General features: G+C 35.5%; 1 protein-coding gene across 5 annotated transcripts in view; it reads left to right on the top strand.

Annotated features, from left to right (window-relative positions):
• Ddr (discoidin domain-containing receptor 2) overlaps positions 1-27264 on the top strand; it is a 283685-nt gene that overhangs the window by 239265 nt on the left and 17156 nt on the right. For all 5 annotated transcript variants that reach the window (XM_065365262.1, XM_065365264.1, XM_065365260.1 and 2 more), the window contains 3 exons: positions 8825-8972; positions 9406-9579; positions 9652-9785. In XM_065365262.1, the coding sequence (XP_065221334.1) occupies positions 8825-8972; positions 9406-9579; positions 9652-9785 (456 nt within the window). The remainder of the gene's footprint in view (positions 1-8824; positions 8973-9405; positions 9580-9651; positions 9786-27264) is intronic.

Below are 27264 nucleotides of genomic sequence, written 5' to 3'. Positions count from 1 at the left end.
TATTCATTTCGTTAGCTGTTTTTTTTTTCTTCGCTGTGAGTTTTTTGCTTTCCTCACTGGTTTTAAAGCTTCACGTTTACGGATTCGCAGTATTGTTTACTTGACTCTCTATCTAGGTAACTGACTCTGGCATGCGTTTGTAGGTATGTATTATTATCTGTGCAAATACGAAAAAGGCTTTCAACAAGCATGTATAGCTGAGCTGGAAAAAAACAAAAAAAAACAAGCTGGATCGAAAGAGCATGTACCTACATTACTAAAATTCCCTGAACCAAAAGTTCAGACCCTAAGGTCCATTTTTTGGATTTTGAGTAAATTTTTGAAAATTTAAAAAATTTAAAAATACTGTTTTATAAGAGCAATTTTTCAACTGTTTCATATGTACCTATATAAATTTTTTTGCTGGGAAAAGTAAACCGATATGAAAATTTTTTCAATTCAACTCCTTTCAGACCCCAAGGTTATTTTTGAATTTTTGTCAAATTTTTGAAAATTTAAAAAATTAAAAAAAAAGCTGTCCTAAGTGCAATTTTTAACGTTTTCATGAACTATAGATTTTTTTTAGATAAAGTGAACCAATGTGATTTTAATATTCCTTCAGTTCAACTCTCACACTTCAGCACCTACGCTAGCAATTTTTGGGCTATTCATGGAGCCTCCAGCGATTTTTCAATTGTCTTTAGATAATTCAAACTGCTATGGAGGTACCAAAAATTAACTTCAGAACCTATAGATTTGGTAGGTGCTTATTGAACACCCTCTCAACCATTTCAGGTGATTACCACGAAATTCTTGGGCTGCTTGTTCAAAAGTGCATATTTGACCAATTTATAAATTTTAGACGAGTTTCCAAATTTTTCTACGGGCATTTCAGATCTCTCGGAAGGCTACGAAAGTTTCAAATTTTGATTGTTTTCGACTCGAGTGATCGTGTATACTCTTCAAACGACATCTTTCCAAAAACCCGCTCGTATACCTCGAAGATTTGATTTTTTACATTTTTTGAAAATTTACAAAATTGATCAAAAATTGTAACTTTTGAATTAGCTTTTCTGGATTTTCACGTTAACCACCTAGTGCAATCGAGAGGATGCTTAAGCAGTGCCGACAAAAATGATTTATCCGAAAGTTGATTTTTGGCTCCTCTAAGGCGATTTGAAATTTCTGGAGGAAATTACAGATGACCCAAAACGAGTAGTTGTTGATACGTCGGAGCTAATTTGAAGACATTATTCACATTGGTTCACTTTGTACAAAGAAATTAAAAATCGTCCTTCAAACGGGTTTTTATTTGATTTTTTGAATTTTCAAAAACTCTCCAAAAATCAAAAAATACAATTTTAGGAGCTGGGATTTTGTTTATGGGGGTTTTAGAACATGCTCTCTGTTTCGATCCAACTTACTTAGTTTCGTTCAAATAGGAGGGTGCAGCTTCAAAAAATTTCTTGGTAAAGCAAAACATTTTTCCTTCGTTGTTTTCTTCTCGTTAGAAGTTGAATAAAATACACTGTAAGTAGAAGTAGGTACCTATTATGCATGATACGTATCAGACGAAGTCTAAAATATTGAAAAAATCTCATCAGTTTTTACTGATTTTGAGATCTGGATGCAACTTCTAGGCTACAGTCCCCTTCCATTTAATGTACGAGTAGATACATACGATAAATTAATTATGAAAATTGTGCGTTTTTTTAAACAGAGGGGGTATTGCTTACGAAAGTATTGAAGTTGTAAAAAAAAAACTCTAAAATCCGTGCTAAAGCAAAAATTTTGAACCCAGATGCCACGTGGATATTTGGGTGAATTTGATTCAAGATTAATTTTCGAGCGAGAAACCAGCATGAATGTTTCAAATATCTTTTCCTCACCCCCGCCCCTTCACAATATTTAGGTAAGTAGGTCTCCTTTTTTTTATAAAACGATCATAAAAAAATTTATCACTTCAAGGCTCCATATTCAGAAATATTCTGTATATTGGTGACACATGATCACATGATAGGCAAGGCATCTCACCGAATTCACCTCGTTCTTTCATACCCCCTCCCATCCCCTCCCCTTCCCTCCCCTCCCCTCACAATAGAATTTTTCGGCTTCTTCGCCCCTTTTTTTGACAATAATACTCAACACACGAGCGTGAAGTGGGCCATAGCTTCGGTCAAAAATTATAAAAACTTGTTGGGGAGGAGGTGAGGTAAAATGAGAATTCTTCAAATGTTTTGTAAAAAATTGCTTTTGATGATCATTCTTTGAACATAAATTTGACGTTAACTTTATAATATTTTGGGGCAGATCTGTATTGATCATGTTTGTGTTGTTTTCGTATAGAATAAAATTCTCAGAGCATAAAATGTGAAGTCTACGTATCTCGTATTTCTCGCTGTTTTGTGAATACGTTTCTTTATTTTTTCAGTATTGAACTATGAAAATCACCTAAAAAGTTTTCATTGCCAAAAAATGAGATGGAAAACTCTATTCAGAATAAAAAGTATGAGAGAGAGGTGAAAAATTGAGAAAATTAGCACATACGAAGTAGAGAAAAAATGTCACAATTGTACCTACAGAAAAGGGGATCTCAAAGTTTCAAAAATTACGAAATTCAAAAAATAATTTTTTGAGTTTTCAATTCGAGTGTCAGGATTTTTTAACCTACTTAATTGCGATAGGGAATCGCCCATTGTGAGTTGTGACGATATTATCTACCACTCTTCCTTCCACGTGACAAATTACTCGCCAGCAACGACACGAATTTCAAAATTAAAAGCCATAAATTCTGGAAAAAAGGTTGATAATTAACGTTAAGAAACCATCATTGGATGGAAAAAGAAAGAAAATCAAAATCGAGTAATTGTAGGTTTTTATTAAACGGCCATTAAAGCACGATTTTCCATAATAATTTATACGTCGAAGAATTCGTTGGTAAAATCATAACAATAAAAAACTATCGGTAAATTTCTCCAAGTTGCGACAAAAGTGACGCTTCCTCGCCCACTTAATTGCTGGGTTTCAACGCTCTGTGTAGAGAATTTTCCCACAGCACGCGACCTCGATGACGACGAGCGGTGATTTTTCCTTCGGTGTATTATTTTCTCGTGCTTCGTTAAAATTATAAAAAATAATAAATGCTCGTTTAATTGAATATAATTATCGGTGTATATTTTTTTCAATGAATTGCGACCATGATGAATTTCAAGAAAATCTATATTCTCGTCGAATTTTCGAACAAGTTCGTAGGGTTACCTGAGCATTGCAATGGTATATCTCATAAGCCAACTACATGGCAATCGTATTAAGCACTTTTTACCAATAGTCTGTGTATTCGATAAGAAGACAACCGAATTACTCTTCTGGGATTAATGTCATGAATATTCAAAAACTATACCCTACCACGACGACGAGGCGCAGCGGTTACCTCGCTTTACATAATTCTCACACAAAACACCTCATATTGAATTCCAGCATCATTTTAATCCCTTTTAATCGCATTTTCATTATTCAAACCAACTAGCAGAGAATTTCAATGTACCGATTCCGTCTTCTTCGGCATTATTGCGCCAAAATAGAAAAATAAAGCTGAAAAATCCAACGCCACCGTCATCAGCATCGCCACCGCCGCCGCCACCGCCGAATACGACACCATAAATTATTCGTCGCTTTTCTACCTCTCCCCTCCCCCCTTCACTGTGTCTAAAAACCACGCGCGTATCCAAATACCCACACAGGGTCGGTCTCGTCGTCGGTTGCTCGAATTAACACATACCCACCGGCTACCATCTCCCCTCGGTTACGAATAACTTGTATAAATATTTAATCGAAAATCAACTACGTGCTAGTGAAATTTGCATAAAGCTACGAAAAACGCCAACCACAGATGGACTGTCTCGTATTAATGGATTAAAAATCAAGATACCAAGATTATGCCCGCGTTATATAATTTCAAAAGGCTCTCGAAATTTATATGCTTCTGTGATTTCGTATCGTACTGTTAGTGTTTTAGGTATATCGACTCGCTGTTAAGATAATCATAGCGAATGAGGGTTGATGTAGTTTAATTTTCAAACGTCTTTTGAATTCAAACAAAACATGGTAGGTACTTTGAGAATAATAATACTCGTATTACGAATTCTATGGCCAATTTATGAGTTGCATTTGAAATGGGGTATAGGATCAGTTATTTCATCTTTTGCAAAAAATATTACATACTCTGAATTTTTTCAGTCAGATTTTTCTCAATAATGAGTACGATACTTTCTTATAAGTGCCCATAGTAAGTTACACAAGCGATAAGTGGGTAGATCTCACTCCCATCCCTTGGGGAGAACTTTTGGATTGATGAGGATGGTACTTATTTTGCAGCTTCAGTGTTTTTCATGTGATGCCACCTCCTTAAATAGGTAGTTGAATGTTACCTACGAGAAAATTGTATTCTATTTTATTTTTTAATCCAAATTTCGAAAAAGTGGCACCCACAGCATCAAAAAGTTTGAAAAATTCAAAAAAATTGCGAAAAATTGTTTTAAAAAATTCTCAATTTTTACTTAAAATTCTTTCAAAGTATTTTGGGCTCGAGACAATTGAAGTACAAATAAATCAAAGGAGAGTGTTGAATTCTTCTCAAAATTTTCAAACATTTTGTGAGTGCTTTGACATCTTTAATGCTTAAATCATAATTTCGATCTTACAGAGACCCATTCGGAACTCTTTACGTTCCCCAACATTTTTAAAAACTGAGAAAAATCGCATTATTCGAGGTTTTTTTTGTAAGTATCTCTCATTAATTGGGTTGCAATGCTCCCAAGATTTGGAAGATAGGTATTTCATTCATTTTTTTGAACATTTTTCAGCAGTTCTGACTGATTCAATTCCAAAACTACGTAGATATCCATTAGAAATGAACCTTGAGAGCTAATTCTGGCCCCAAAAAAAGCCCATGAGAGGAAGGTTGTGAGCCTCAACATTTTAGAAACCTTGGGTATAAATTTGTGGATTTTTTACTGTCAAAATACAGTTGATGAAAAATTTGAATAAATGTCGATGAGTATGAATCTATTAAGATTAATTGACTGAAGGCAACACGGACATATGCGATTATACTTGCTTCAAGATGACAGGAAACCTCCTCGGAGAATATAGAATTAAACTTACATCAAAATGTTATACGTGCATATTCAAAGTGAAACCCTGGGGGAGCACGAGATATGCGTATTAAAGGTAGCTTCGTCGCTACTGCAGCCAACAGTTCATTTCATATACGCACACTGTATTCGTTTCGCATTTCGAGTAAATTAACACAGCTCGTCGAAAGAGTAGGTCTAGGTACATTTCTGGAATATCGATCACATGCATGCACAAGCACATGTAAAGCAGCATGAGCACTGAGCAGCACCCTAAGGAGAAAGATAGGGATTGGGTGCTGCTGTTTGAAGCTGAAGAAACTTACAAAGATGCGTATTCACATAAACGAGTAGGTAGGTAGACGCAGGTACTCTACCTGTGTATGTACTTGTGCATGTGGATCTCCAACCAGGCGAACGAATTCAAATTGCGTCTGAACTTGTTTTATAAAGTAGATAAACTAATAAAAATTTATTTTTTTTAACGACTTGCATACACACAAAGCCTGGCGTATAGTACAATTCATTGAACTTAGTCACGCTTAGCGCGGCGTTATTTGTTCACGCAACACCCGTTTTAATAACGTAACGATAACGCTGCCGAGGACCGAGCGGAGAGTGAGGGTTTACTCATTGTTAGAAATAACCGCACAAGTGTGTCCCTTTTTCGATTCGAAATAGCGTGCTATGTCGATATCAGAAAAGTAACATTCCACTACCCTTCGCTACACTTTTATAAATAATATTCATCCATCATCCCGAGACTCTCCTATGTATTGTAACCTACTGTATAATTATGTCAACCGTAACTTTTACTTGGGCTTTCTTTTGTTGCGAGTATTTTTTTTTCTTTTTTTCAAACTCGAATGCTTCGCTGGCTCGACGACTACGACGACGACGACGAGTATTCTCGATTTATGTGGAAATTTTATTCCGCCTGATGCGAAGGTATACAGTGTTGTAAAAGAGGTGTCTATGCCTACTGATCGAAGCAACTTTTTCCTCTTCTTTTTTTTAGTAATAAATAAGACGTTATCACGAAATGTTTCAATATTTTATGAATGTTAGATAAAACATCCATCGTCAGCTTTTCAAAGTAATTTTTTATTCTGTAAAAGAAATCTTACATGTTTATAAACGATTTCTGATTTATTCCAAAATAACAGTAGGTATTGCATTAAAACAGTGTTGTTTGTGCCTATAATTAGGGTTTCGGGACCCGTCCCCCTTTCCCCTCCTATCAAACTCTGGTGAAGTTACAGAAATTATACTCTTGTACATATAGCTCATTTTAAGTGGATGGAGAGTTTCGTTCGTTCTCAGCAGTGATCATGACTAAGAACAAAATCTTCTCTCATTATTTTGAAGCTTTGTGAACTGACCTGAGGGCAAGGGCTTTACTCAGAGAGGTTAAAGTTCGAATAAGGTAAAAGGTAGAAGTGATTGAAAGACCAAAAAATGAGTTTGATAGGACGAGATTTTTGGTCTCCAAGCTTCTAGCCTCCACGAAATTGAGGATAGTCGTAATTCTTTGGCAAAACTTCAGTTGAGGAAGAAGTCCAGTACTTTTGATTTGGATCAAGGAAAAGGAGGTAGTTATGAGAGATATTGAAATGGCTTGAAGAAGTAGACACTCAATTGATAGGTTGTTTTACCCCCAATTTTATACTGATATGAAAGATTTGCCTGATGAAATTCTTATTGATTTTGAATTTTTGTGCACTAATAAGCACCCTCCCCTCCCTTCACGTAAATTGGTAAATAACTCTTATTCAATTATCTACCCATTTTCACTTTTCTTAACATACCTACTCTTATTCATTTAGAAAAATAATAAAACATTATAATTATGTTGAAATGTGCCAAATTTCAGAAAAAGAAGAGAACTTCAGGAGGCCTAAAATTTTTGAAGGGAACGATTCTTTTGAAATGGTTTAAAAATCTAGGGGAGAAAACTGAAAATTAGGGCTGTAATAATTTCTTAATCGATTTTTGATGGAAAATGATGAAAGGAAAAATTGAAAATATTCATAAGTAGGTAATATTATTTTGAAATAAATTTTTGAATTTTTCGAAATTGAGTTCAATTTTTGGGTTCTGTGGAAAGAATTTTTATTTCGAAAATTCGTGAAAATTGAGGGGGACTGAAGGGCTCTGGAGAGGCGTAGGTGGGTGTAGCAGAAAATCTGAGGTCATATTCGTGCTCAGCAGTATCGAATCATATGAAAACGACACCAATGACATTAAAATAACTATATTTCAAAAATCGTGAAAATTGAGGGGGGTTGAGGGGCTCTGGAGAGGGGTAGGTGAGTGTAGCAGAAAATCTGAGGTCATATTCGTGCTCAGTGGTATCGAATCATATGAAAACGATACCCTACTCATTGATAGTTATTTTTTTCAAAATTGCCATTTCACCCCCCACCCCCCTACGATACATTATTCCAAGTTTTCACCACGGCGCACCAAAGCAAAAATTTCTAATATAGTATATGATGTTTGGAGGCCAAAAATACATCCAAAGAACGTGTTTACAAAATTGTACTTCGCAATCTTGATTGTTAATAGGCATAAAAAAATGGAAAAAACGCCATTTTGAGGGGTAAATATGAGGGGAGGGGGTTGAAAATTTTTGTGGGGATACCTATCAAGGATATACATAACCTCCAGAAAAATTTTCGAAATCGGTTGAAATGGGGCTGAGAAAAGTGTTACTGAAATTTCAATAAAGGGGGGTTCCGCAAAAAGGGGAGGTGGTGTGGATCTGAAATTTTTCACGGGTTAGTTTCTCGATGGTACCCACTTTCAATGCTGATATCAACCCGAACGCTCTCGGGGCACATTTCACCCCTCTTATGCGCCGATAGCCCTTTTGTGTTTTTTAGAAAAGCCCTCACATTTGAATGGTTCCTGCTCCACCCCCCTTGGGGGTAGAAGGAAAGTTGATGTATCATTAGATCGGAAATTTGACGTAGATTCTTTTATCTAACCACATATTTTTCGCTAAAATGCAATGCGGGGGAGAAAATTGCAAAAAACTGGTTTTGGGGGCTTAGATCCACAATAGGGGAGAACGCTCACCAGGGACGACCGGGGACTCATCGGATTCGTGTTCAGTACAAAAAAATGGACCAGTATACCAAAATTCAGCTTTCTACCTCACTTTTCCCAATGACCCTTTTTTTTCATCTAATTTTCCTGGACTAAAAAACATCCTAAAAAGAGTTGACGACCAAACTTTATGGAGTATTGAAGTTTTATTTTAATTTTTTCTGGAAATTTTTCGAAAAACTGGAAAATTTGAACATTTTTTTGTAAGCTGTAGAAATTCTCTGAAAGCCTCAGAATCGCTGTGCAAACTTCAGCTCTTCACTTCAATTATTATATCAAATGTTGATATTTTTTTGTGGAAATGGTCTTTTAAATTTTTAAGAATTAGCTAAAAATCTTCAAGTGCTATTCAGCACTTGAAATTTGAACTTGTGATGCTTTCAAAGATGCTCTTTAACCTGATTTTTCTTGACCCTGTCAAAAGATTTTCTGCCTATTGGAATCGCTTCTTTCTGAGAGCATTCAACAGCGCTATTTTTTTCGTGGTTGAGATTCTTCAGCTCAAATGCATCAATTTTCTTCCTTTTGTCAAAGATGTTAACTTCAATGTGAAGACTTTCTTCAACATCGTTGATTTGACCAAATTATTCTTTCTGTTTCAGGTCATTGCTGGTAACGAGAACACATATTTAGAAGCAAAACGTCATCTAGATCCTCCAATATGGGCAAGTCGGATCCGTTTTGTGCCCTACAGTTACCATCGACGAACCGTATGCATGCGAGTGGAAGTGTACGGTTGCCCATGGAGTGGTTAGTATCCCATAATTATATGTAGCTTTTCATCCACGTTTCGAGTTACTTGTATCCCATTCACGATTTTTGTGGCGTTTAAAAATCAAGAATCTTGACTTTGTGGCCTTACGCGTAAAAGATATTCAAAAAAAAATCCAACTTTCGACTTATACCAAGCTGAAGCCGACTGATCCAATTATACCACCACAATGTACGTAGTCCACGTGCAAAAAGTCTGAAAAAAAAACGCAACGTCGGCTGCCATTTGCACACACGTCTAGTTACGCGAATATGGGCTTGTAGTCCGCTTAGAAACCCTTTTCGCTTCAATCAAACTGCCACTTAAAGGCATCTCGGCTAGTCATAACAACCCACCACATAACCCTTATAGTTTATAATCGAGTAAAAACTTACAAAATGTAATATTCTCGCAATTGTGTAACTTTCGCAGACGGTATTGTAAGTTATTCGATGCCGCAAGGCGATAAACGCGGAGACTGGGAATTTTACGACGCAACTTATGATGGTTATTGGAACGAAGAACTGCAACGTGGCTTGGGACAATTGACCGATGGCAAAGTGGGCCCGGAGAATTTCAAAATGAGTTATTACGATTACGAAAAAAGTAAGCATCGAGTTTTGTGACGAATCGCATAAATGTGTAGAACAATCTTGATTCATTTTATTTTTTCCCCAGGTCAAGGATGGGTTGGCTGGAACAACGATACGAGAAACGGACAACCAGTTGAGATCAAATTCGAATTCGATCGCGTACGCGAATTCACATTTGTGCATATCTTCACCAACAATCAATTCTCCAAAGACGTACAGGTGAGTTGGCATTTTTTTTAATTATTTTTTTTTCGCTACGTAGGCAAACCTTATTCAAGGCCCCATTCACCTAGATCGAGATAACCCATCATCCCTGAGACAGAGACTGTGCTAGAATTGAAAAATGATCCTCGTCAGATCATATACTACGACAACCCCCTTAATCAATTTCACCACATTGTAAAAGTGGCACCTATATACTGTGTCTACTTACCCTCGTTGAGAAAAGAAAAAACTTTTGCACGGATCCCTTTCCTTATGTAAATTACGAGGCCTGAGATCGCTGGTACTTGGTCGTGAAAAGAAGTGCTATTTTAATCTATCCGGCGAATTCGCATTGTTAACGAAGCACGTACCATCAAAGCGCAACAAGAGGGCGGTGGAGGGGAAAGCTAAAGTGTGTAACGTATATACATAATACACGTTAAGAACACGCTATAGTATCTCTTATGTAGCATAGCTTCTGTACTCTCTCGTTAACCGGCTTCTCGTTAAAAATACACTGCAACGAGAAGGGACTGATAAGCCACGTTCCTTCGAGGGACCTTTATTAGTTTATAGTATACGAGTTATACTCTCTCTCTGTATATAGTGTATAGTGAGAGAAGTACGTATAGAGAGTACACGAATGGCTCCGTGTAAAAACACACACAGCAATGGGAAAGGGACGAGGAACGAGGGACGTTTGGCAAATACATAATACTGTACGCAGCTTTGCATCTCTCCGAGGGATTTCGACCCGAATATTACATTAATATCGCGCCGTATATCTTGGTGCCGCCGAACGCTTAATGTCGAAGCCGAATGTGTTATTAATTTCTACTTTATTCGTGCAGATTTCATCGATAGACGTATGTTTACGAAATTTACATATTCATCGTTGCCATATATTTTACTGCTTTATCGTTAATATATCGAACGTGGATTATGCTGAGTAATTTTTTTCTCTTTTTTTTACAAATCTGTATCGGCCTGAAAATACCTACTCGTATATAGTACTGTATCTCTATTCATCTTCATCTTTTCTGCTAATGAAGGTAAAAAACGTCGCGATGGCAGATTTTAAAATGGAAAAATATCAACGTTTGTTTTCCCAGGGCATTCGAGTAAAAAAAAAATGGAATAAATCCTTTGCAAAAGTTGATTCTCGAATGTATTACTTCTAAAGGGAAGACGAGCCTTATAATTTATGAACGTTTTTCTATCGTAAATGCAGCTTACGACTGCCTATTGCTGGGTTGACGTTATGTGCCTTTAGGTAGGTATCCTCAGTGATCCTCTATCCCTTCACTTGTCTTTTTCAAAATGGGACCAAAAAATCAACCTCTGAAAGAAGATGTGGGCCTAATTTTGGTCAGTTTTATTCAAACAAAAACAAACATACATTTGAATAGATCGACCACTCCTTATGACTGAAATAGAAAATGAAACAATTGAACCAAAACGAAATTCGCTCTCATCTTGGCCACACAAAAACAATGAAAAACAATTGATAATTTCGAACATGATTGATCATCATACTTTATACGAGATCAATAATCAGAAACAGGTCGATTTTTCAGGCTCGATTACTTGATCGATTTTTTAATCATGATAGATTTCTGATCTGGAGCCCTGGAGTTTTTGTCCTATATGTCTTTGTCTATTTTCAAGACTGAATTTGATCTTTCATTTTGGATATAATTGATCATATTGGATTGAAAATCGCGAATAAATAGATTTTTGATCGAAGGGTCTAGTAAGTCATTTTTCGTAAATTACTGGTAATTTTTAGCAAATTAATGGTTATTTTTTGGTAAATTACTCGTAATTTTTGGTGAATTTCTAGTAATTTTTGGTATTGAGGGTATGGTAATTTACGGGTAATTTTTTGGTAAATAACTGGTATTTTTTGGTTAATTTACTCGTAATTTTCTGGTAAACTACTGGTAATTTCCTGGTGAATTACTGGTAATTTCCTGGTGAATTACTGGTAATTTCCTGGTGAATTACTGGTAATTTCCTGGTAATTTCCTGGTGAATTACTGGTAATTTCCTGGTGAATTACTGGTAATTTCCTGGTAAATTACTGGTAGTTTCCTGGTAAATTACTGGTAGTTTCCTGGTAAATTACTGGTAATTTCCTGGTAAATTACTGGTAATTGCCTGGTAAATTCCTGGTAATTGCCTGGTAAATTCCTGGTAATTTTCTGGTAAATTACTGGTAATTTTCTGGTAAATTACTGGTAATTTTTTGGCAAATTACTGGTAATTACTGGTAAATTACTGGTAATTAGATATCATTCCTGAAGCTGGAGAAATATTTTGGAACATAGTGGTGCCAATTTTTTGATCGTTATTGCAAATTTTTTTAAAAAACGAAAAAATTTCATGAGTTTTTAGGTTACCTATTATTTTCGATCTTTTGAAATTTGCAATGATGGCCAAAAAATTGGCACCACTGCGTTCCAAAATAGTTTTCCAGCTTCAGGAATGATATCTATCAATATTTTTGCTCAATTAATGCTAATTACAGTACATATTTCCGAATGTTCAAAACTCGAATTTGTCCAAAAATAGGTACGCGGTTTTTAAATTTGCAACTGCTTAGTAAAAACCTTATAATTGGTCTTAGATTTTGACGATAATAGCATAGATCGTCACAGAATCTCAAATACTTTCATTTGGTACTGCGGCATTTTCCCCAAAATTCGAAAATTCTCTCCCTTTGAGAACCGATATCTCCCCTCTAAGGTCACTTTGTGGGCTGAAATTTTTTGTAGGTAACTTTCAACTCAGAATGAAAGTCTCTGCTGAGTTTGGTCAAAATCCGCCGACTTTTTTGTGGTGATCCACCCTAACTATAGGTTGGTAGAATGTTTAAAAAATTGTATGTTTCTATTTAACATTTCTCTTGGGAAAATTAAGAAATGACCACTAGGAGGGAAAATTGTTTTAAAAATGTCTTGCTCGCACTTTTTACGTCTACACTCACTCATCACAAATAGGTAGGTACCTATTTTTCTTTTAATAATTTCTCGAAGCATAAGTTTCTTTCTAAAAAAAAAATAATAATAAAATCATCGAACTCTGAAATCATTGTACGTACATAGATTCCTTTTTTACCTTGAGAATTTTCATTCTAATCATCAGCAACATCACGAATTATAAACCACCGTAATTACTTTCGAGAACTTCTTTTCATTCAAAGAACTTCTTATTTTAAAAATGTACACAGTTCCCTTTCCATTCTATATTGGTGTGTAATACAATTGAGGTACCTATAGAAAAAGAAATTACATAAATGACGAGTATAGTTCTCGTTCCTGAAGCAGAAGTCAAAGTTACCCCAATGCACAACCCACGCGAAACAGTACCAGTGGTCACCAATGGTAATGTATGGTAGACCAGTGGTACTTCACTGGTACCACTGGTATCGAAAATCACCACTGGTATACTAAGTGGTTTTTACCAGTCGTATATTTTCACCACTGGTACCAGTGGTATTGCTATTGGTGATACCATTGGTACCAGTGGTGAAAATATGCCACTGGTAAAAACCACTTATTATTCCACTGGTGATTTTCAACAGGGATCGCGGAGCGGAGTGGAGGTGGAGGGTAGGAGCCCCCGGAGGGTACCTGTTTTTGGACTTGCTCCGGGAGCCGGAGGTGGAGGTGGAGGCACTTACAAAAAAAACCCGGAGCCGGAGGTATTTTTTTTCAAATAGCCGGAGGGGAAGGCTCTAACCCCCCCTCCCTCCACGACCTCCGGAGGCGGAGGTGGAGGGCAGAAGCCCCCCGGAGGGTACCCTTTTTTGGCCTTGCTCTGGGAGCCGGAGCCGGTGCAAGAGGTATTTGAAATTTTTCAAGTGGAGCCGGAGGTGGAGGTGGAGGTACTTATAAAAAAGCTCCGGAGCTGGAGGTATTTTTTTTTCAAATTTGGGAGCCGGAGCTGGAGGTGGAGGCACTGACCCCCCTCCCTCCATGATCCCTGATTTTCGGTACCAGTGGGTACCAGTGAAGTATTAACTAGTCTACCATACATTACGAGTCTGGTGTCTGGTGATATTGGTATTTATCATGCTGGATATTTCCAATGTAATTAATGAGAAACAGAAAAATTTAGAAAGGGAATAAATCAAATGCATATTCACAAAGCCCCTAATCATACTTCAAGAAATTTCTTTCAAATTTAAAATTTAGGATAATAAAAAAAATTGTATGTTTTAAAGTGATTTTTTTTATGTAACACATGCGATTTTTTGTAATGAAGTAAAAAAATTACCTACCGACCTTCAAAATTTGGCCTCATATTCGAAAAATTTAATTACGTGTACACTGTACAGGCAGTTTTTATTTGGTAAAATCATCTAACTTGAAATTTTTATTAAGTCCAGAATGCTGAAAAGCGCATATAAACGCTTTAAACACATAATTACTTCAACTTCTCCAGTGGCTCAATGGGTAAGGCAGGTGACTACAGAACTAGGGGATCTGGGTTCGAATCCTCCCTCAGGCATAAAATTTTTTTTAACGTTTTAAATTTTTTTAGGAAGAATCCTTTGTGATAGGAGGGTCTGCAATGAAAAACAATACCCGGGTTGCCGTAAATATATTTTCAAAACAATTCGCAATCCAAAAAATGGTGACATTACCAATGGTGATATTACCATTGGTAACCAGTGGTAACCAGTGGAAATGTCACCAGTGGTTCTTGACGAAAGTACCAGTGGTAATATCCTTTGGTAAATACCACTGGTACTGTTTCGCGTGGGAATACACTAGGTAGCAGCGTTTAATTTCCGCATAATTTCGAATTTATTTAAAAAAAAAAAAAAAAAATAGCGGAGAAATTGAAATTTGTACGAAATACTTGAAGAAAACGACCGAAAGCATTTTTCGATACCTACCGTTCAATTTAAGTATAAAAATCAAGCACACGTTCATTGGCGAAAAATTATGCGCCGATATAGAATACGAAATAAAGAACGAATATCGATGAAAAGAATTTAGCCTAATTTTGAAACGACTGCGATATAGAACATTCTCCTTTGAAAATTTACCGTTTTTATGAGTCAATTTAGGTAGAAAATTTGACTTTGGTAATAACGTTCAATCAAGTATTACAAATTTTATCGAGTATATTCCAACGAGCAGGCTTCTTTTAACATCAAAAAGCTTGTACTCGTAGGCTACCTGCTTACGTCTTCGATAATCGTGGGAGTAATCGAAAGAGGTTTATTAAGACTAACGACGAATGTACAGGGTGGTTCAAAAATAGTACCTAACTAGGGAATCTTATTAATTTTGAACTGATATTTTTCTATTTGAACATGTAACCAAACTAAATCAAAAGATCATGTCCAAAGCTAAGTTTTCCATAATCAAATTTTGAAAAGTTAAAGTTCGTTTTTAGATTTTTGGTGAATTTTTAAAAATTATAAAAATTATAAAAAACTGTTTATGCTGATTTTTTGACTTCTTGATAATTTTTTTTCGCTCCCTCTTCCCATACTCCGAAAACTACCACCATTCTAGGGGCTCTGTGTCTAAAATAGGCTGAGTAGAAGAGATTTTACGAATTTCCATCTGTAGAAAAAAGTCACAGCAAGGCATGGACAGGGTGGGCATTCACTCAGAAAGGTAAAAGTTTCACATTACGAAAGCGCAGGTAAAGTTGCAATGAAATGCAACGAAAAGAAAACAACTATACAAAGGAAAAATATACTTAATACTCGTGGTTTAAATTCTAAATAATACGGCAAAGTAGTGCAAATATACAGTTGACTTTTACGATGAATGTTTTTTCGCGCTTGTTAGGTCGGCTTAAATTCTTTAATTAATATTTTATTGTGTTGTTTTAAAACGCGGAACAATTTTTAATTAATTTTTTCGAGTTTGCTGTAAGTTCCTCCGAATGAAAAATATAAAAGAAGAAGAAAATAACGGAGATGTTTTATATTTTGTCGGAAATAATTGAGAACGAAGCGTCTTAATATTTTGCTTCGTTTTCTCGCTCTTTCTTAAATTAAGCGTTATTTGAAATCTCAAAGCTGAATTTTAATTCTTATACGCCGCCGGTTAAACGTCAAACGAGAGGGGTTGAAGAAAGGCTAGGTACATGGGGCAGCGCTGGCTGATTTGGACACTTTACTTTTGCCTCGAATCATTTAGCTAAGATTGATGATTTTGATTATTTCTCCGGAATTTATCGCGATGTTCTCGTTTTTTTTCTTTTCCACTCATTTTTATCAAGTTTTATATTCAATGGGTTACCATACCCTTTTCTTATTGTTTTAATGCAGATTTTCTCTCTTTTTTTTAAATGAATTTTTTTCGTAGTTAATTTTATTTGCCGAGAATGGATTCAATTTTAAATTTTTCAGTCTTTAATATGTAAGCTTTTTCGCTCATTTTTCGGCTGTTTGTCTTCGGGCGTTGTTTATGTCTATAAATATCCAGTGTTTAATTTTAATATCGTCATTTTTTTCTCTCTCGAACAACGGTATTATAAGCTTCAGGGCGCGAATAGTGGAAGGATAAAAAGTTTTAAAATTCGTTTCTTTTACAACTTTTCATCGTTGATAACAAAACGAGCCTTTTTATCCGCTCAAAGTGCTATATTCGTAGAGGAAAGCTGTCGTATTGGTGAAATTTTTGCGGAAAAAATACGTCCAAATATTAAAAAATATTTTCATTAAAAAAGGAAAAACACTTCTGAGGAAACAAAACTAATCTTCTTCGGTTTATTAAAAGCGTATACCAGTGTTGTACCGAGTTATCTAAGATAAAAGCAAAATGAGAGACGATGTCGTATTTATAGTAGGTAGGTATTTTTTTTTTCTTACTCGAATAATGGAATTCATCGATGGGAAAGATAATTATGAATTTCGATACAAAGCGACGAAGAGAGTGAAAGAAAAAAAAAAGTTGAAATAGATGAAAAGATGTCGTTGCTTAACGACGACTTCACATCGATGAGTAAATTCCATAGCTTTATATTCTTTTTAATCTTCGAAATGAAATTAATTCACGATATCGAGAAGCTTTTTTCAACGAACTTGCCAAGAATTTCAAAATACACAGAAGTGTGTTCGATGAATAGAATTATATTAATTTTGAATCGAATGACGCCTCGTTTTTCTAATTAATATACTTAACCTACTCGACAAATTCAGCTTAATGAGAAGTATTTCCTCGTGGTACGTTTTTCAAATATAGATATGGATTTTTTTTCTCGCTTATTTTTGTGCATTTCTCGAGTGGGGATTCTTGTTACGTGAACTGTATCAATTTTTAACGTAAAAATTCTCTCAAAGAGTTGAAGGAAAAATATATGTATTTTAAAAAGAAACCACGAGCACGAATCTTGTGGGAGAGAAGTGATACGTGTAGGAGGTTTTTTCAAAGTGCGGTTTTTTCCACCTAAGGAGAAAGAGTCACGTAATGATGGAAGTCTAAATTCACTCGAGTGAGTGTACAAAAAAAAGTTATTTCCAAGGTTTAAATTAAATTTACAAAAAGCGAATGTTTAAATGCATATTTCTCACAGAAATGGGAATATAAGCCGTCAAGAATACATTTCCCTCGGTATACTGGGAGGCATTTTCAACCAAAAAAAAAAAAAGAATTGCAAAAGAAAAAAAAGCATGACATTAACTTACGAGGGAAAAAGAGAAAGTATTGCTTCTCGGGAATTTATTTGAGAAACGCGAAAGTGATATTTTTTTCGATTATTGAATATCTTAGCAGGTTCCCCATTATCCACGTGTGTGTGTGTGTGTAAATAGGGGAGGAAAAAAATACAAGGTGTCCCATTAAGTGGTACTCTGCAATTTTTAACTGTAATCGAGACCGTCAGGTAAGGTAACATACACTTGATACGAACGAGCAGAATATTTTTAAAAAATGAATGGTCCTTAAAGTTTAAAATATTTGTATTGTTCGTAGTATGAAGATTTTTGCCTTTTATTTTTACTAAAATTTAAAGCCAAGATAAACCGTTTTAATATAGGACACTCTGTAGATGCTGGGTAGGTAGGTACCTATTCTCTCGAATACGTGAATAGAACAAAAGGGTAAAATTAATTTACGAATGCTTCGTGCAAAAGAAATTTTCGCTGACGTAAATTAAACGATGACCCGCTAATTAGGTTTTTAGGCTTTTAGAGTGAAAACTTGTGCGGTAATTCTCGCGGGCAGCAATCGTACAACAAAATGTACTTAACTGTTGAAATTATGACACATCAATTATCCAATTTTCGCACTCGGTTAATAGAGTTATTAATCTGTTTAGTGAGTGGAAAATAACGTACGAGAAAGACGTATAGGTAAAGAGAGAGACCACCAACGATGAAAATTTCTAATACCCATGATTTGCTTTATCACCGCGTAGATATCTTCCTTTTTCACATCTAAACTGTACGGTAAAAATTTAACTAATATAAATTTACAAAAGCTGGTATAAATTTCTGCTCGTTTCTCTCTCTCTAGAGATTAACCCTAAAAAAGAACTAAGAATTTGGTAATATTTCAAAGCTAAATCTACCTTCGCATGTTTGTACGTCTACGTATACTACACCTGTAGGTATAAATCTTGTATTTCGTAAAAAGCAACAAACGATATTGTGTGCGATTGTAAGCTCAGCTATTTTTTTCTTTCTGATTACAAATCTCGAGTGCCCGTAGTCCAATTTGTTTCATTTGCCCGTGTCACTTTCAATTTTACAAGTACTTTGTATTTCGCGTGAAACGTTTTTTCTGCGTTGTTTTTTCAAATGGTGGTGATTTTTTTGCACGAATTAAACTAACTCGCCTGATTTGGCGAAATACTCGTTTCAATGAAAAGTGACAGGGTTACGAGCCACTGAGTCAGTGTGTTTTGTTGATCCTGTATAGTGTAGATAGATATATGTACTACGTAAGCTTACGTATATATATTTACGTTTTTTTTTTGTTTTGGAAATTTTCTCGTGTTATGAAATTTTAAAATTTAATTCAATTTTTATCCCGTTGCAAAATTGAATTTATACGAATAGAGTTTCGCTTCTTTTCTTTTTAAACGATAAATCATATCTAATTTACGAGTGTTTCCATAATTCATGTATGAAAATAAAACGAGATGAGTGTAATTTTTTCTTCTTATGCTAATCCCGAGAAACGGAAAAATTTTTGAATCAATTTCAGGGGCCAAAAAATTACATAAGAAGTTGATTAAGTGAAGCTTTGAAGTTGTTAGGAAAGCAAACAGCTCCAAAATACAAGCTAGGTATTGATAATCCATTTGCTTTCAATTAGCATAAAAAACATTGAAAAATAAACTTTACCAAGTTGTAGTTGTTTTTTTACACTTTTTGGTACCTATTCTACAGGCTCCCAAAATTGTATTTATTCAGAATGGTAAATATTTAGCCAGTTTGTTTTATTCATCGCCCATTTCTGTTATTTTTGGACTTTTTATACTTACATATATCTACCTCTGGGAATCTCAAAATTTTTCATCTCAACTCTTCTGGCACAATTTGATTTTAGAAAAATCGTATTCTTGATTTTGAATTTTTATATTTTGTACCTTCTCATGATAAAGAAATGGCAAAAAAATGGTGGCTATTTTTGAAGGGAAAGGAGAGGGTGCGGGGAAAGGGAATGAGGAAGAGAAATTTGAAAATCACAAACATGAAGGGAAGAAAAACAGCAAATGACTTTTCCTCCGGCAATTTAGAGGTCAATTTTTCATTCCTGGCGCAGAACCCGCTCATCGTTTCGATCGGAATATCTCGAAATACTTTTCCTAATTTTGAACGTTTAGCTTGCCATAATGCAGGAATAGCAAAAAATTATGTTTGAAGAGAGAAAAGGAAGAAGAGGAAAGGGAAGAAGGAGGAAGGGAAGAATGAACTTGTAGATCACTCTTCCAAACGTGAGTGGAAGAAGAACGAATGACTTTTTCGCTTTCTCAGGTAGGTACTCACTCGATTTGAAGTCATATGAAGTTCAATTTTTCATTCCTGGCGCAGAATCCGCTTACCTCCTTTCCAATCAAAATTTCTCGGAATAGACCTACTTTTCTTATTTTTCAACGTTTAACTACCTTGCCATAATACAGAAATAGCATAAAATAAATTATTGAAGAGGAGGAAGAGGAGAAGAGACTTGAAGATCACTTTTTCAAACGGGAGTGGAAGAAGTGCAAATGATTTTTTTTGCTTCCTTACTCGATTTGAAGCCATTATAAAGTTCATTTTTTTCACTCCTGGCGCAAAACCCGCTTACCTGTCCAATCAAAATTTCTCATCAAAACTCACAAATCATGAATCTTGCCACTTACACTGGAATAGCAAAAATATAGTAAGGGGAAGAAGAGCAAATGACCCTCCTGACCTCTTCTGTCTAGGTCCACTGTAAGGAAATTGAGAGGTCAATTTTTCATTCCTGGCGCAGAACCCGCCAAAGCACATTCCAGTCGAAATATCCCATCACAGGAGTTCAGACTCTGGTAAACTAAAACCTTCTATTTATGGTACACTTTTCTCGATTTCTAAACGTACCTTGCCCAATATACACGAATAGGAAAAACATTATTGTTGAAGGAATGAAAGAAGAACAGAAGATAGAAAAAATCTCATACGTCAAATTACCAATTCGAAGATTACCTACATTTTTGAATATAAGGGAAGAATGACAAGCAGAAGTTCACTTTTGGCCCTTCTAGAGAAATTTGAAGTTCCTGAAGAGGATTGAGTTCAACTTTTGATTTCATATCGATTGATTTCTGTTTAAAATTTTTTCTTTTTCATCTCTCTCAATCCCCTTCAGAAAATTTGACATGCTAGATTGTTGGGTCAAGGTCATTCTAGCTCAAACCCCTTCAATGTAACGTCAAACCAACTTTATAAACACTAAATTGAGACAATTTTATTTCGAAATAAGTATATCAATCAAGACGTTTTTCAAGCCCGCTAAAAAATAAAAATTATAGAAAAATGCGAAACCGACAAATAGCTGGTTTATGAAACACCCTGTACATCGTACTTGTAGGCATAAAAGAAATACGAAAAATACACTAGTCACCATGGTAGACGAAACGAACGGCGAAATTCAACGCCCGAAGATCATTATTTTACACAGCAACCAAAGTTTCCAATAAGAAAATTCCTTTTAACGAATGACTTGCAAAAATTTTTTTAATCAAGATTATTAATTTCGAAACGACGATGTTTTTTTCGCCATCGTCACTTGAACCGAGTCGTTCCGTCTATTAATTTTCGTACAGCGGAGCAGCCTTTGAAAATGGGCTCGTTTTTCGTCTTCGCCATCGCCATCACCAACTGAGGAAAGATGAGGTACGAGTACCTATCCTGGACCTCGCGATAGGGGAGACACGGTGGCAGGGTATAGAGAACTCGTATCCAAGATTAGGCAAAACGACGACGACAACGGAAAGAGAGAAATCTGATTTTCTAGTTTCGCTCGACGACGACGACGCTGCTCGCGTATTTTATTATTATCTGCAATTAATAACGCAACAAAAGGGGAAAATAGAGGAATTTTATCTAAAAGGGATGTTTATAAGGTGGTTTGAACGCGAGCAAAAGCCACCGTAGTAGTAGTCGTCGTGGTGAAAAGGTACGTGTATAGGTGCTTATAAGCGACCGCGTTCTGGCGGCGACTAATAATGGCGTAAATGTCTCTTTTCCTCTTGAATGGCTTTCCAAGTGACTTTGGCTAACCCTGCTCCCGAAAACTACCACTCCGCTCGTTTAGGTATATAGTTTCGCTTAATGTTTCCTCTTTAGTCTTTAGCAACACCCGGACCCATATCGTCGCCTCTTTACCACAACTACGAATTATTATCAAACGATAATCGTCTCGCTATCGCCGCTACAAAGTAGCTAGGCACGCGCACGAATTAAAAATTCAAACCGTTTAGAGTCGTATAATTATCTGATATAAAATTTCGATAGTCGTTAATGTGTCCGAGAATCGCTGCAGTTGTACTTAAGATTTCGGCAATCGCCATCCGCAAAAACCATAAATATGCCCGTGAGGTTTTCACCCTCACTTCCCTGCAGCAATAATACATGTAAGAAGAACTCAAGACGAGCTATAATGCCTAAGCATACTTGCATAGTTGACCCTTACACGAGTCTCTTTTTAGAGTGTTTGTCTACATAATAATAGCTTTCGTTTATGAACTCATTAATGGCTGATGTCGTTTATACGGTCGTTGCTTTAATACTACAACGACACGTTTTCTTTAATCGCAAGTGACCTTGTTGCTTCGTCGCTTCTCTGTAATTCGCCAACCTAATGTAATTTTCAATTTTCTCCAGACAATATTTTCCCAGCTAGTGCCATGTGCTCGCGAACGTACCCACAACGTACCTATACAAATATGGCGAAAAACACTTTGCAGAAGAAAAAAAAACCACTCGAATTGTATCTTTTTCCATTATAAATACATTATTTCACACGTCTATCCACTCTTTCCCCTGAGATCATCAGGCATTCGAATTTAATGAAATAAAATTACTATATATATACGTACGATATATTCCATTTACCATACTCTGGTAGCTTGTGTTGTAGCTACCCCGAACCTAACTCTTCCTGTTCTCGTTGGCTTCTCGCAGCTGCTTCAGTTTTATTATACAAACAACGCAACGTTGAAGGAAATGTCAACGTTTAATTGTTGTCACTTAATAACGAAAATTTTCCAGACAAGCTTGCTTATGTAACCTTTCAAACCGGCTTCATATTGTTATATTAATATACCTTTTCCATTAATTTCTCGTTTCATTATACGTACTCGTAGTCGTACCTACGTATGGCATTTTAATTCGCTATTGTCCATTTTAGAAAAAAAAACATACGCAGAAAAAAATACGAGTACATAAAATAAAACAGACGCGATTAACGAAAGTACCTAATATAGATATACGAAACATTAGTTATGTAGGTAGGTACCTTTTCCCCTAAAATACGATGAGTTCATCGAATCAAAATTCTTTTGAACTTGTTACATAGATACTAGCGGAATTTTTGAAACAAATTTATTTTCATGGGTAAATGCTCTATAGGTATTTTATTTTATTTTTTTTACAACGTTTACTTTGAACGGATTCCTCTCTGTAAAGATTTACTCGTGTTTTTCTACTCACACGAGAGGTGAGCCGAAAGCCTTTTTTTTATGTTTAGACTTGTTTGGTCTGGAAATACATACATATAAGTACTCTCCAATAGAGTAAATCAGAAAAATGTAGTTGAAATGTTGGTTTATTGATACCATTCGACGATAAAAGCTGTTCCAGCATTGGTAGATATTATTGGAAATTTTTTTTCGTGAAAAAAGCGAACGTAGATGCATTTTCAAATGAATTAGTTTCATGGTTGAATACCACCCAGGTACGTAGATACGTATAATATGGGAAATGGGGAAGATTTTTTTTTGAACCTGGCTTAGAACGGGGTAACAGCAGAGAGTAATTTAAAAAGTATGGAAGAGGACGTGATTTTTTTTCGTTCGTGATATTCAATCAGTTATCATAAGGGAAAAGTTCTCTCCTCCTACTCCCCTCCCCCTTCAAAAAAAAGTACATATTTCTAAATTTGAAATAATTTTTTAACTGTGCATGGGACTTTTAAAAAAAGTAGGATCTATGTACATGAAGAGAGTTCGTGACCGAAAGAAATTTGGGGCTCTTATGAACCGAAGGTAGTGTACGCGGACTAGAAAATTTTTTAAATAAAATTCTACCTTATTATGCTGCTGTATTTTTTTTCAAAAATATTTTCATTCAGGCCAGATTTAATTTAAATTTATCATGGAATTTTTACCTTTGAAAATATTATTTATCCATACGGGCAATTTGTAAAAAAAATCACTTCTGAACTGAACGCCTGAAATTTTACTGTAACAGACGTACAGTCTAAAACAGCCAAAAGGGTAGGTATCCTGTAAACATAGACTATTTTTATGGGATCTAAAATTAATTTTGAAGCTCATTATTTGAGTTGAACCATTCCCAATCCCTGCTAATACAGGCACCTCCATCTTCGTCTAAAGGTGAAAAAAAATATGATGATGTATGACATGTCAATTGTTAGGTTTTGGAAACACTGAGTCCAAATTTCAACTCAGTTTTTCAGTTTGACTTTCCCAACTTCCATATTAGAGGCATCCTTATTTGGTCTAAAAATTAAAATTAAAATGAAAATTAAAATTAAAAAAAAAAGACTGTTGAATAAAACTTCACGTTGTTTTTTATTTGATAAATTGAAAGGAAATGGAAGAACGTTGCTTCGCAACACATCATATTCCTGTAAATTAAAGATATTCAGGGATCTTTCGGAAATATCTTTCATAGAAATGATACTTAAAAAATCAGATCTAAAGATTCTTCACCACGTCAGATCAAAAAAAAAGTCAGTCAAACTAAATAAGTATTCGTAATTATCACCCTCCCCCCCCCCACAAATCAACACGCAATATTATATATGTTATTCAAAATTATGATTTTTTTTCTAATTTTGGATAAAATTCGGCTGGGAGGATAAAATCAAATGAATACTTAGGTTGAAATTCGAATTCAGCGCTCCAAAAAATCGTAACTGGTGATACGTCACACAGCTTTATAACTTTTTTTTTCAACTTTGGACCAAATTGGGGTATCAATGTTAGGAGTTGGGAGATTCAGATCAAAAAACTAACTTGATATTTGTACTTAAAATTCCCTCTTCACTCTTTTTTAAAATAAGGGGCCAATTATTCCCAATTTTTTTTTTCATTCTACGTGACGCTTTAATTTACCTTCAAATAAAGTTAATTTTTCTCGTACATCATTTACGAGTACAGACTCTTATAGGGATTATGAGAAATTTTTCAACCTTTTTTGTCAGTTGAAGAGAACAGTTTCTCAATAATCATATTTCTAAATTCATCAAAATTAGAAGGTCTCATTCCCCTGCCTTGGACTTGTAGTTTGGAAGCGAACTGAAGGTTTTCTCGTAAATGCAGGGATGCTGTAAGATTGCTTTTTAGTGGAGCAATTTGTTCAAAAATCTCTTAAATGGCAGTTCGCGTTAAAAATAATGTTAATGAATTTGCATAACCAGTTCGCCGTAAATACGAAATTCACCATGAGATCTTCTTCCTAGTTTCTCATCATCAACTTGAACTGCAATTGAAGACACATCTTCCGATTTAACTTGAATTTTTGTAGGATTCTGTTCGTTGATCTAGGTAGAATAATCATAACTTTTCCTACCACCTCCGGCGTGAAGGGGAGTGGAGGGCTTGCGAGTCATCGCTGTCAAACTTTGAATGTTTATATCTCCAAATTGACTGTATTGAAAACATATCTGCTTGTAATGCTTTTAAAGATGAAAGACAAAGGCCCAAATTCAGATGAAAGGTTCAGTTTGGAGTCTTTTATGATGTATCACTGAAAACAATTGGACAAATTGATCAATTTTTGGCGGAAAAAATCGTAAAAGGACAGTTTTTCGCATTTTTGAAGGACTTTCACTCAGGCATAAAAAATTTTCCAAGCAAATAAATATATAATATTTGTACATCTAGGAGAAGCTCCTCTGTTGGAATTCAAAAAACTCTAAATTAAACTTTCAGTGTGAAAGTTCAATTTTTCATCATCGATATGAAAGTTGAAAATTGCCAATTAAAAACTCATTTTTACTCCTTTTCAAACAAACTCATTTTAAAAATGAGATTCAGATTTCAACACCTCTGAGAGGCTCAAGGGCCCTTGGCTTTCGTCAAAGTTCAAAAAAAATTTAAAAGTCGAGTGACATATTGATTGTTACTGATTTGAATATGCTGAGTTCAAATATTGGCTTATTTTTTCGATTCGACCTCTCTGAATCCTCTCTAGGGTTTTAAAACATGTTCAAAACATTAAAAAAATTAGAAATGGTGAGATAACGTCGTGTTGATTGATTTTTCGAGAACACCGAGTTCGAATTTCTGCTCATTTTTTTAGATACGGCTCCTTAGTGTGCTTCCACTCTCTCCTTACATTCTAAAATTGCCAATAATTCACCCCACTGTCTAATTAAAAACATGAAAAATCATCAATTGAGGTGACAAATAGCTACTATAGTAACAGCACTGTCGGTGTCGTCTCGTTTCAGTACGATGGTATAGGTATTAAAAAATTGAACAAGTTGAACTTTCATTTTAAAAAAACACGATGCTTCGATATTTTAAACAGTGGAATTCCTGAGACCCTCCTCCGTTCATTCACCGCACTCATACGAAGAAAGGCACGCCGAAAAAGACAGATATGTGAACGTATACGTAGGTATACGAGAAAAAAAGTGATTTATAGGCATTTCACCCAGGCAAGGGCGCATTTTCAGCGCAATAAACGCTATGTAAATTAGCCTAAAGGTACGTTTTATACCTAGGAAAAATATGTAATGTCGAAGTACTGTGTACGATATTACAGGAATAAGAGCGAGTAGGAGAGATGGGGATAAAATGCTACATGTATTGAATAGGCGTATCGATTTTGGCGAGGCTTCTTTATTACACAGGGGGAAAGTAAGTTTGGGGCGTAAGTGCTAAAATGAGATAAACCTTGGTGTAAGCGGAAGAGGAAGCATATTTTATTTCTCACGCTTGCGGCATTTTCGGCGTTGTGTGTTGAAACCGACGATGTGACGGTCGCCGTACACTTAAGATCATGTCGTGAATACTTAAACGGTAAGATCAACAGGAGTCAATTGAATATTCGTGAGCTACAACGGTCCCGGAATCCATCCCCCCTTTGTATAGCTCTCTCTTGTTATCAGTTCCTTATTATTAATTCGACTACTCGATGAAATTTTTTTCAATCCCGGTATCGTCATCTAATCGGCTCGTTTTTTCTCGCGTTTTCCGTTGTATTATTCAATCTTAGAATAATGTTTTTTTATCGGATTTTTCTTTCTACTTGGCATTTATTACCTCTCGGAAGGATAAAAAAAAAATAGTCGGTAATTTTTTCCACGTCTCGAGTGGTATTTTGGCAAACGATACGGAACGCCGGGTAAATAGCCTCGTTTCAGGTACCTCTACGAGTGTATTTCAACGAGAGACGTGGTACGAAGAGACGTACAATTAAAAAAGCTCCGGCGTTTTTTCGGTATAAATTTGTAGCCAGCAGCGTTTGAGAAAAAGTTAGGTTTTATTGCTGCGTGAAATGAAAATTTATTCATACGTTAATGTCGACGATGAATTTTTCAACTCTCGGTATCCGCAATTTTCTCTCGTTATAACGTATAAACGTCTCGATAAAGTATTCAATAAAACGAATACTGAATGTTGACTGCGAAATAACAGCTTCCTTATTTCGCAGGCGAAATTTATATGCGAATTTTTTCCTAATGTTTAGCACATTACCACCGTGTTGGTTGCGTTTTTATGGTAATGAAAAAAGATTCGCGATTTTGTGCTCTGTTTGTCTTGTGTGAGTTTGCTGTACCTACTGGGTAAAGGA

Source organism: Planococcus citri, chromosome 5 (genome assembly GCF_950023065.1).
Source record: "Planococcus citri chromosome 5, ihPlaCitr1.1, whole genome shotgun sequence".
NCBI classification, from domain to species: domain Eukaryota; kingdom Metazoa; phylum Arthropoda; class Insecta; order Hemiptera; family Pseudococcidae; genus Planococcus; species Planococcus citri.
Note: the sequence above shows the minus strand (reverse complement) of the source record. Positions and strands in the feature narration are given on the sequence as shown.